The sequence below is a fragment of the Rhinolophus ferrumequinum genome, chromosome 3 (genome assembly GCF_004115265.2).
Source record: "Rhinolophus ferrumequinum isolate MPI-CBG mRhiFer1 chromosome 3, mRhiFer1_v1.p, whole genome shotgun sequence".
NCBI lineage: Eukaryota > Metazoa > Chordata > Mammalia > Chiroptera > Rhinolophidae > Rhinolophus > Rhinolophus ferrumequinum.
Window position 1 is genome coordinate 41,863,751 of NC_046286.1, and position 12,617 is coordinate 41,876,367.

A 12,617-nucleotide genomic window follows, 5' to 3' on the forward strand; every position below is an offset into this window, starting at 1 on the left:
GACCAGAAGCAGGGGCAGGAGGAGTCAGGGGCAAGCCACATAGGGTCCATACTACCTGAGCACAGTATTGAATGATTAATGTGAGAGGCCCAGGGTCTCAGATAGGAGGACATATTACACAGGAAAAGCATGTGCAAAGACATGCAAGCAGGGATGACTGTTAAAAATGAGAGATAGAACATAGTTTTCCCTTCCCCCAACAAATTCTACTAAAACAATAGAAAGGAGATTTTATATATATACATATATATATATATATATGTGTGTGTGTGTGTGTGTGTGTATATATGTATATATATATGTGTATATATGTATATATATATACACACATATATACATATATATATATATATATATATATATATATATATATATCAAGGAAATTAAGAGAAAAGGATAGCAATAAAATTTGAGAAGCTAGAAGGCAGATGGGCAAATGGCAACTGACTTAATAGAAGTGAAAAGCTGAATTCTTGGCCAGGCATGGGGAATGCTAAGAAGCAATCAGACTGATATAGCAAAAGTTTCCAAAAGCATAGGTGCAAAAGGCAGCAAGAACCTCTGCAAGTGGGGGTGAAGAAGAGACGAAAAACGGGTGGCTTGTCAAAGATCTGTTAAGGAGTTAGTCCCCAGATCCACTTTCCTCTCCTAGCAAACAGTGGACCCACCCACTAGGAGGTTTAGGAAACACCTAGAAGTTTATGTTCTAGAGAGGGTCTCTGGACTGTAAGACACTAGGCAAAATCGTAATAACCAGGAATAATGGAGTGCAAGGGTGCCATATTAGAAAACAAGAAGATTAAATGAAAGTTTACATACTCAATATGGAGACCACCATCCTCCTCCTACTTGGCTTAAAGAATACCAGCAGAAAGCTAATATTAGAAGAGATATTGGAAAAATCTTTTCTGTGGAACCTGAGAGATGTAAGAGAAAAGAACCAGAGACTGACAAGAAGGATTTCTTAAGGAATAGGCTCAAGCAATTAGAATTGACCACCTTATGGTCAAGACTTAGAATACAAGCTTCATTTGTATACCAAGCCTCCCAAAGGATATATAAACGGAAAGGAACATTGAACATATGTAGAACTGTAGGTATTACAATGATACTGAAGCAAACACAGCTTATTAGCATGTGAAGTGATATGAGGCTAGAGAAGTGTAGGTATGAGATCATGTAGGGCCTTCTACTACATATTCGTAGTAACTACATATACATATATATATTTATATATTTATATATTTTTATATATAATTATAATTTATTATAGGTTAACACATGGTTGCTGCAAGGTTCTAAATTCAGAGAGCAGTGTGGGGAAGGGATTTGAGTTTTGAGGCTGGTGGTATGTAGACATATTAGGAGGTCACTGCTATCATTGATGTATAAACCTGACACATGCAAATTCAAGAACATTTTAAGTCATAAAAAATATCTTACTATACATGCTTACTATTTTAACATACATTTATCACTTAAAAATATCTTATGACTATTGTATCAAGTCAATAGTATATTTTAAAATATTTTGTACAATTATAATATTTCATATTATACATGTGATAACTTATTTAACAAAACCTCCAGTTTTCAATATTTAGAAGTCTGATTTTTGCAATCAAAAATAACATTACAATAAATATCTTTATCTGAACAAAAATTTGTTCAAGAAGATATAAAACTGAAAACAACAAAGGAACAAGACAAACAAATGAAGAAACAAAAACTCATAGACACAGACAATAGTTAGTGATTACCAGAGGGTAAGGGTGGAAGGAGGGTGTGTAGAAGAGGGTAATGGGGGTCAAATATATGGTGATGGAGGGAGAACTGACTCTGGGTGGTGAATATACAATGTGATATATAGATGATGTATTACAGAATTGTACACCTGAAACCTATGTAACTTTACTAACAACTGTCACCCCAATAAACTTTAATTAAAAAAAACAAAGACATATAAACGGCCAACAGGTACATAAAAAGGTGCTCGATGACACTAATTAGCAGGGAAATGCAAATCAAAACCATAATGAGATATGACCTTACACCTGTTAGAATGGCTACTATCAACAAGAAAGGAAATGACAAGTGTTGGTGTGGATGTGGAGGAAAGGAAATACTTTAGTAGTGTTGTTAGTGGGAATGTAAATTGGTAGAGCCACTAAAGAAAACAATATGGAGGTTCCTCAAAAATTTTAAAATAGAACTACCTTATGATCCAACAATTCCACTCCTGGGTATCTAATGAAATCACTATCTCAAAAAAGTATCTGTCATCACCATGCTAATTGCAGCATTATTTACAATTGCCAAGATGTGGAAACAATCTAAGTGTCCACCGATGGATGAATGGATAAAGAAAATGTGATATCTCATTCTCTCTCTCTCTCTCTCTCTCTCTCTCTCTCTCTCTCTCTCTCTCTCTCTCTCTCTCTCTCTCTCACACACACACACACACACACACACACACACGGGAATATTATTCAGCCATAAAAAGAAGTAAATCCTATCATTTGTAATAACATGGATGAACACTGAGAGCATATGCTGAGTGAAATGAGTCAGACAGAGAAATACAAATACTGTATGATCTCAGTTATATGTGGAATCTAAAACAAAAACAAAAAACCAAACTCAGGGATTCAGAGAACAGATTGGTGGTCGCCTGAGGCAGGGTGGAAGGGCTGGGAAAAAAGGGTGAAAGGAGTAAAAAAGTACAAACTTCCAGTTATAAGACAAACAGGTAAGTCTTGGGGATATAATTTACAGCATGGTGACTAAAGTTAACAATACTGTGTTGTATATTTGAAAGTTTTAAGAGAACATATCTTGAAATTTCTCGTCACAAGAAAAAAAATTCTAACTACATATAGTGATGGATGTTAACTAAACATACTGTGGTATTCATTTTGCAATATATCAAATCATTATGTCGTACCTAAAACCAATACAATGTTACATGTTAATTATATCTCAATTAAAAAAACAAATATTTAAAATAAATTAATAAATACCCTGTACATTTGTTTTGCCTTTAGAAATACCTTTACTTGTTCAGGATAAATTTCTAAAACAAATACTTTTATTTGTTCAGGATAAATTTCTAAAAATAGAATTATTGAATCAAAGATCTGGATGTTTTTAAGATTTTTAACACATACTGCCTCCCCAAGAGTTGTACCAATTTGCATTTCCACTATCAGTGTATGACAGTGCTCATTTTCTTAAAGCATCATTAACAGTTGGGATTATAATAAAAATATTGCCGGCTGGACAGAAAACAAGTCAATTTCTCATCGGCTATTTAACATGCTTTTCAAAACTTAGTGGCGTGATTAAATTTTAAAATATGTTTTCTGGCCAATGGTATTCATTCTTTTGTGAACAGTTTTACTGTGTCTGGTTTCGATCTCTTCAATTATCAAAGCATTTCGTGTAAGATTCGGCTACATTTACCTTATTTTTAAAACATTTTAACAAACTAGTTTATTATGGCTAAAATTTCTATGTAAAATATTTAAAATGTCATGTTAGAGAATAGCCAGAGATGCTATTGTGAGAAGAAAAATTTCTTTTTGTAGGTGATTTTAAATGACCAGAGGATAAGACCTATTTTTTTAGTGAATTTGCTAAATTCTGATGGTCTCTAGATTACCTAAGTAAATGTCCAATTTCTTAAAAGATTTAACTTGCACAATTTTCCAGTTAAAAATAATTTATAATTAGAATACATTAAGGTCGAAATAAATTTTGAACCAAACCTCTATCATTTAAGATTATCTTAATAATCTTAACTATAACTAATATAGTAGAATTTTAAGTATTTTTAAAAATCAAATACTTTTCATAAAATAATATCTTTAAATGACATCTCTGTTAAAAAAAAAAAAAACTTCTCCAAGAGTCCAGCGTAAAAAACATTTATTTACATGGTAAAGCTGTAATAGTTAAATAATTATTTTCGTTGGCACTGGAATGCAACTCGAATGCCCACACTGCGGAAAGTATTACATTTGTGGGCAAAATGGTAAAAACATAAGGTTAAAAAGATAAAACAGAAACATATGGGGAAAATGTGTCACTAAGGACAATATTTTGGTATGGAGAAATGCACAAAATGGTTCGGTCATTTCTAGTCAGAATCCTAGTAATTTGGCAAAAGTTTTCTTTAGTCAGAGATGAGACCCATTTTTCTCAAATCTTTTTTTGTTGTTGGCTAAGGCAGGAATACTCTAAAACTCTTATATGAAATAGGCCGACGATATGTGTGCAGATTATTATTTTAGGACAGATTAGTTGGAATGAAAAACTAGTTATTTAATGCCTCCACTGGTGACCTGCTGGAGGGAATATTATGCTGTGAACCCTCAGGGAAACTCCACACACAGTGCTCTTGGCCATGGCTTGGCATCGGCCTCGGAATTCCTGTGCCCCTCTCTTTTATTCTGATTAAGCCCAGGCCTTGACCTCTAAATTATTGACCTTAGTTAATAGGAATTCTGACCCTAATTCCTAATTGGTCATTTTCTGATGATCAGGATTTAGCATTCTTTTTCTTAAAGTGAACTTTGACACCTATTATTTCTGCATAATGATTCAAAATTATGTACTACTGGGATTTAATTTTTATATGGACATTTCTGTGCGACCCACAAAAATCAAAAGATATAGAATATTTTTAAAAGAATAGTATAGGTTTGTTCAACAGTTAAGTGGTGGCTATTTTAGAGACTACTGCAAGGTGAATGGACATGTGACTTTGAGACACTGATCTACAAAGCCTGTCTGAAGCATCATAGGCACTCTCTATCATTACGTATTGATTGTATCTTCAAGTTAGGGTTATAGTACATTAAAATTAGACTATTTTTATTTCCTTTCCAAGTTCCTCCAAACACTCATTTCTTATGCACAAATATTTAAAGAGAAATTTAATGCACAAAAGAAAAGAAAGTTGAAATTATGTAAGCATCTTTGTCATAAAAATGACACTAATGTAACAATGTAATTAACATCTCAAAGGATTTGGGGAAAAGAAAGATTTGATCAATTAGTGCGCCTCGAGATATAGACTCATTATTTTAAACACATTATATTTACATAGCTATGTCATACTAAAGAACTTAAAAAATAGTGAATTTTAAAAATTATATTTATAAAGTATATTTCGGTCAATATACTTTCACAAATAATAATTTTGTCCTCAATATAAACTCTATGAGAGAAGCATTATCATCCCCATCTCACATTTAAATTTTCCTTGAATTACCTCATTTCCAATGGCATCCATCTTATTCCACTTATTCCACTTTGGCTACCTTCCTCCTAAATTTCATATTGGTGTTTACCATCACTCATCTAATCCTTCTTGGAAGTACGACATTGGAATACCACATTCATGGTCTATAATCTCCTGCTTTTCCATTTTTTTCTTAATTACCGTCATTATACCTAATATTTAACTTCATGGGAATATGTAGGTTATATGCCCAATCTCTCTGTCCTTGTATCTTCACTTCCTTCCCCCGTCACTTCCCCTTCACTTCCTTCCCTTCTCTGCTTATTACTATGATGGTTACTTTAACCTTAGCTTTTATCCCACTGTCCTTTCTTCGCACAAATACAGTAAAACATCCCTAAGAGAGAACTACAACTGACCGACTCAGCCTTGCTTAGTCCTAAACTCTTGAACACAAGCTGCTCGGCTTGGCGTCAGAATATATTTGTGGTACTCAACTTCAACTGGATCCCCAGCACCCAGGATTACTGAATCCTTTTGTATTTCCTAGTCAGTTGGCTCTCTAGTTCTCTACAGCAATCGTTTCAGACCTCCTTTATTCTCATCAACCTTCTGATCCTATCTCTTGTTTCAAAGAAAAAAAATAGAGGTTATTATATAACTTTCCACCATAGATAAGATAACCAAAAGTCAGAGAGGTTAAATAAATAGATCAAAGTCCACCTAGTAAAGGCAAAGAAAACCAGTCTTACTCCAGAGTCCATGATCTTAACATCTACATGTTATAATGTCTCACATGTCTCTCTCTCTCAGTTGCTGAGCTGTCATTCTACCAGGTCTTCAAGGCAAACACCTAGGCTCCATCCTGGGCTCTTTGGTTCACTCTCATCATCAACACCCAGTCATCCCTCTTATTTCCCTCTATCTTCACTGGCATTTTCCAAGAACAAGGCACCATCATCATGTATCTGAATTACAGCAACAGCTTTTAAATTCGCTCCCACTCAATCTATTCTCTACACTAAAAACAATGTGAGTTTTGGACCTCTCCAAAATGCAAATCTACCTTAGTCAGCCTGACTCCTTAGTTCAACTCTCACCAATCCTTTAGACTAGACGTTGGCAAACTCTTTCTGTAAATGGCCAGATAAGTATTTTACAGTTTGTGTCTGTCCCAGACTTAACTCTGCTGTTGAAGCCTGAAACCAATCACAAATAATACATAAACAAATGTGCATAGCTGTATTGCACTAAAACTTTACAAAAATAGACAATGAGCTGGATTTGGCCCACAGGCTGTAGTTTGCCAAGCCCTGCTTTAGACATACTGCATTCATTCCATCAACATTAAGCACCTTCCATGGGCCAGGCACCATGTCAACGACAAGGGAAATAGTGATGAGCAAAGCAGGCATGTCCCTTGCCCTTCACAGAGCTTAAAATTTAGTGGGGAGGGAATATTAATTTTTAAAATTACTGTATATATAAAACTGTTACCGCTAAGTGCCACCGGGGAAACTAAAGAAGGCTATGAGAGACTGTGATAGGTGGATTTGCCCTAGACACCAGGATCCAGAAAATTTTTCTGAGGAATGTCAAGATTTAGATGCGATTTAAAGAGGAGAGGAAAGAGTCTTGTACAAAGAGGAATCAGCATTTGGATAGACACTGCAATAGGAGGAAGACTGGCTCATTTTTGGATCTGCAAAAGGATGTTGTGGCTGGAATGGCAAAAATAATGAGACTGGAGAGGGAGGTAGGGATCATGCATTTTGGGCCACTTTCGCGATTTCCATCTTTGTCCTAAGTGCAGTGGAAAACCATTAAAGTACTCTAAGGAAGGGATGATCTGACCGGATATCTACAGCAGAAAGAAAACTTTGGCTTGTTCGCCACTAACTCCTCAGCACCTCGTTCTGTATCTGGCAAACTGTAAAGATACCATGCAGAGAACATATAAGAAAGGGAAGCAAAAGGAAGTGTGGAAAGATTTCTTAGGTAAATATCCATTCGTTAGGAGAGATGATGGTAACTTACGTTAGGGTAATGTAGAGAAATTGATGAAAGAGACAGATTGCAGTACCAGGAGGATTTAGTGATAAACTGTATTTGGTAGGGAGAGATGAAGAATAGAAAGATATCAGGAATTCACTGAGAAGGAGAAGACTGGAAAGAGATCAGGTTTGGTGAGGAAATAAAAGAGTCTGATTTCAGGGAGGTTGCGTGTGAGATAACTTTGCGATATCCAAGAGTAGATTTTAAATAACCACATGGGTATATGGACTGGAATTCAAAGACATCTGGGCTAGAAATATAAATCTGCTAATGGAATGTTCTGCCTTGGAATGTATGCCTAAGAAGACATAATAAAACAAAGGGCCTGGGACTTAATATTGAAGTGTTCTGTCATTCAATAGCTAATCAGAAAAGGATGAACCTGAAAAAAAAAGTGAACATCCAAAGAAATAGGGAGAAAGTCAGCAAAGTTCTGTGACAAGAGTCAATAGAAGAGAGTATTTCAGGGAGGAGGGTGAGGTCAACAATGTTAATGCTGCTGAGAATTCAAGTAAGATAAACACTGAAAAATGTCCCCTGGAATTAGTGAGATGGAAGGCATCTGTGATCTTCTTTCAGGCTGCTGAAACTCATTATGGTCTTCTTCCTTAGGATCTTTGCCTGTGCTTTTTCCCTCTACTGCCCTTAATGATACAAGACCAGTAAGATTTTCACAGCAAGGTCTTAGATTTGGGGGTGGGGTGCTCGGGTGGGTATGAATCTAGAGAGTGTTGAAAAAGATAGGCTTAAAGAGAAAAACAACTACAACAATGACAACAACAACACAACAGGTAATGGAGACAAAAGCAGGAGCCAAGCATCTATAATCAAAGACAAAAAATAAAAAGCAGTACACCATATATATATATATGTATATATATGTGTATGTGTATATATATAAAGGCAGCTTTTATTGGGGTGAGGCTTAGAAATCATGGCTGATTGAGATGAAGGCTGAAGAGAAAAGTACATACACTCTTGTGTTTAAACAATGAACAATTTATTTTCATACATTTCATTCTCTGGTTAGCCATAATCACTGGGGATTTTATTAGATTTCAAAGAGTTCATTCTCTAACTCATGAATTATATGAGACCCTAGAGTCACAGAGTATTTTTCTCAAGTATATGAAAGTAAATTAGAAAAATCATCAAGCGTAATTCTTGGCATTTAATAGATTTCTAGTATATACTTATTGAATTTGAATCATTATAAAATTATGAACTAATTTCAGGACATACCCTTATTTTTAAAATTTTTATTAAAGTATAGTTGGCATACAATATTATATTAGTTTCAGGTGTACAACAGTGATTCCACATTCCATACCTTAGGATATAATCACCACTATAAATCTAGTAACCATCTGTCACCATAGAAATTATTATGATATTATTGACTATATTCCCTGTGCTGAGCCTTACATTCACATGACTTATTTATTTCATAACTGGGAGTTTATACCTCTTATTTCCCTTCACCTTTTTAACCCATCCTCCCACCTCCTCCCTCTGGCAGCCATTAGGACATGTTCTTAATCCATATGCGGTGAAAATTTATTACATTACCTTGAATATCATCATTGAATGTGCAATACTGGTTTTGATACTTGTTTAGGAGACGAAATGCGTTTATGTTGGCAAAATCTTCAAACTGAATAAGGCAATTCATTCCATACCTATGAGACAAAATATTCCCATTAGAAGTTAAGAAAATAACATTTAAAAACAAACCTTTAAAAATAACCTATAGAAAAGGCAAAACATTATTTTCTTTTAAAGGTCCTATCTTCCTACTGAGTATAAATATGTAATACAATGTTCAGGAAATATTTACTGCATGCTTACTGCAGAAAAAGCATTGTGTTGGCACTATGAAATTATACAAAGATGACAAAAATATGGTCCCTATCACTGAGGAATTTAAAATTTAGTAGAAACTAAAATATTTTGCAATAAATGAAAACTGTATTTGAAAAGTAGTGTTTAAGTGGTATGCACAGGAATTACAGATGATGAGAGGACAGAGAACACTTCTGGCTGGGGTCACAGACCAGGTAACAAATGAACTGAGGTTTAATGAATAGTAATGACTTCAAAAGTTGAGATGTAGGGTTTTACAAGCTGGGTAAATAGCAGAAGCAAAATAATTGAGGTGAAAGTAGGGAAAGAAAAAGTTGTTCAAAAAATGGTAAGCCCTCTTTGGCTATAATGTGGTGATACATGTAAGGCTATAGTAAAATATAAGGTCAGAATTTTATGTTGGAAACCCTAAAATTCTAGCCTAGGATTCTGGTTTTTATTCTCTATCCATGGCCAAACACTGAGAGGCTTTAAAGCATACAGGATGGATTTTTATTTCTGCAATTAACTTACTTGTCTGACCATTTATTCATAAGATCATCCATCCACCTATCCTTCCAAGGCAAGGGAAATTAAAGCTACTGGTAACTCAACCATCTGAGCGTTGCCAGAGAAAGCCATAAAGCCACGAACATCCTTCCTACCACAGATTTATGGTCTCCAACCTCAGCAAGACTCCCGCTGCCACCCTCTTTGTGATTCCTTTTACTTGTCTTTGGTCAGCTTCTACTTCCATTACACACAATGGCAATTTCTAATCTTCCCAAATCCTTTGAAATCTTGACCTCTTCACTTGTCTCCTACTTCCTGGAACAGTGAGGGCATAATGCATGATCGCCCTCAGCTATTCTTCCCACCTCCCTACCACTGTTTCAGCTCTGTTCTCCAGGCATCAGGGGACAAGGTAACTTACTGCGGGTGCTCACATTCTCAGCCCTTCATCCTCAGTGCGCTCACTCTCTCATTTTATAACTCCTTATTCTGGACAAGTTCTTTCCTCTGATCTGATAATTGAGTTTGAATCTCTCATTAAAGGGAAAAAGTTCTCTCCTGACCTCATGTTTTCCTACCTTTCAATTTAATGTGCTTGAAATAGTAGTTTATAGTTTATCTTTTATTAACTTCTCAATCCCCCACGGTTGACCTTTTGCCCTCATGACTCTACTAGAATTGCTGTTCTAAAGTTAAAATATTTTTTGACTAAAAACCCAGTGAACATTCTTTGTAGCCTTAATTTATTAGAGCTCTTTGCTGCATAGCCACTGATTCTGTTTATCTTTTCCCTTGAAAGTCTATTTCCTAGAATTCTGTGATATCATCCTTTTTGGTTTCTTCTCTTGATCATTTCTTATTTTCCCCTTGTGGAATCCTTGGCATTTACACACTGGTTATTTCCCATGACTTTGTGTGTGTGTGTGTGTGTGTGTGTGTGTGTGTGTGTGTGTGTGTGTATCCTGATAGACTCTCAATCATGTTCATGGTTTTAATCATCAACTATACAGACTGACTCCCAAATAAGTATTTCTAGTCTACTGTGCATTCCGGACTTGTATATCTCTTGGCCAGCTGGATAATTTTATTTGAATGTACCTCAAACTGAAAAGTCCAAAATTAAACTCATTATATTCCCACAGTACCTATAAGAGCTCAACAAACATTTGTTGGATTAATGTAATTTATAGATATTTTCTCATGTAATCTGAAGGTACAATTTTTTGTTTTGTTTTGTTTTGTTTTATTTTGTTTTAATGGGTCTCAAAATTCTGTGACTGATTTTTGGTCAAGTTGTTTCCATTAAAAAGTACTGATTTTAAAAACTAATAACTTAAAAACTGCCAATGGACCAAAAAAACCAATGGTCCACAAAACATTCTCCTTTCCTTCTGAAGGTTTTACAGGCATTGTAATCATTAACCAGTCTTTTACTATTACACTTAAATGGCCAATTGAGACAAACAGTTCTGAGACCATTCTTCCACCACTGATTAAGATAAGACTGGGATGGCAGGTATTGGGGATAATATTCATTTAGCCTTCTGAGTTTTCTGTGCAGACTTGGTGACCTTGCCAGCTCCAGCTGCTTTCTTGTCCAACTGTCTGTCTCATGTCACAAACAGCAAAACGGCCAAGAGGAGGGTAGTCAGAGAAGCTCTCAACACACATGGGCTTGCCAGGAACCATGTCAACGATGGCCGCATCACCAGATTTCAAAAACTTGGGGCCATCTTCCAGCTTTTTCCCTGAACGATGATCAATATTCTCCTTCCGCTCAGCAAATTTGCAAGTAATGTGAGCTGTGCGACAATCGAGCACAGGTGCATATTCGGCACTGATTTGGCCTGGATGGTTCAGGAAAATCACCTGAGCAGTGAAGCCAGCTGCCTCCATTGGTGGGTCACTTTTGCTGTCACCAGCCACATTGCCACGGCGAACATCTTTGACAGACACATTCTTCACATTGAAGCCCACATGACCCCAAGAAGAGCTTCACTCAAAGCTTCATGGTGCATTTCAACAGACTTTACTTTAGTTGTAACACTGACTGGAGCAAAGGTGACCACCATGCCAGGATTTGAGAACACCAGTCTCCACTCGGCCCACAGGGACAGTGCCAATACCACCAATTTTGTAGACATCCTGGAGGAGCAAACGCAAAGGCTTGTCAGTTGGACAAGTTGGTGGCAGGATGCAATCCAGAGCTTCAAGCAGTGTGGGTCCACTGGCACTGCCATCCTTACGGGTGACTTTCTGTCCCTTGAACCAAGGCATGTTAGCACTTGGCTCCCGCATGTTGTCACCATTCCAACCAGAAATTGGCACAAATGCGACTGTGTCAGGGTTGTAGCCAATTTTCTTAATGTAGGTGCTGACTTCCTTAACGATTTCCTCGTATCTCTTCTGGCTGTAAGGCAGCTCAGTGGAATCCATTTTGTTAACACCAACAATCAGTTGTTTCACACCCAGTGTGTAAGCCAGCAGGGCGTGCTCACGGGTCTGCCCATTCTTGGAGATACCTGCTTCGAATTCACCAACACCAGCAGCAACAATTAGGACAGCACAGTCAGCCTGAGATGTACCTGTAATCACGTTTTTTATAAAGTCTCTGTGTCCTGGGGCATAAATAATGGTCACGTAGTACTTGCTGTTCTCGAATTTCCACAGGGAGATATCAATGGTGATCCCACACTCGCGTTCAGCTTTCAGTTTATCCAAGACCCAGGCAGACTTGAAGGGGCCCTTTCCCAATCGCAGCAGCCTCCTTCTCAAATTTTTCAATGGTTCTTTTGTCGATCCCACCACATTTGTCGATCAGATGACCAGTAGTGGTAGACCTGCCGGAATCTACGTGTCCAATGACAACGATGCTGATGTGTGTCTTTTCCTTTCCGATTTTGGGTTAGATTCAGCTGTGGTTTTCACTACACCTGTGTTCTGGCGGCAAACCCATTGCGGG

The 12,617-nt window shown here is 36.6% G+C and overlaps 1 protein-coding gene across 1 annotated transcript in view; it reads right to left on the minus strand.

The window, feature by feature from the left end:
• The window catches only part of ME1 (malic enzyme 1), a 174,270-nt gene that overhangs the window by 32,443 nt on the left and 129,210 nt on the right, over positions 1–12,617 (minus strand). Inside the window, exon 7 of the mRNA XM_033103410.1 lies at positions 8,870–8,979. Coding sequence (XP_032959301.1) covers positions 8,870–8,979 — 110 coding nt within the window. The remainder of the gene's footprint in view (positions 1–8,869; positions 8,980–12,617) is intronic.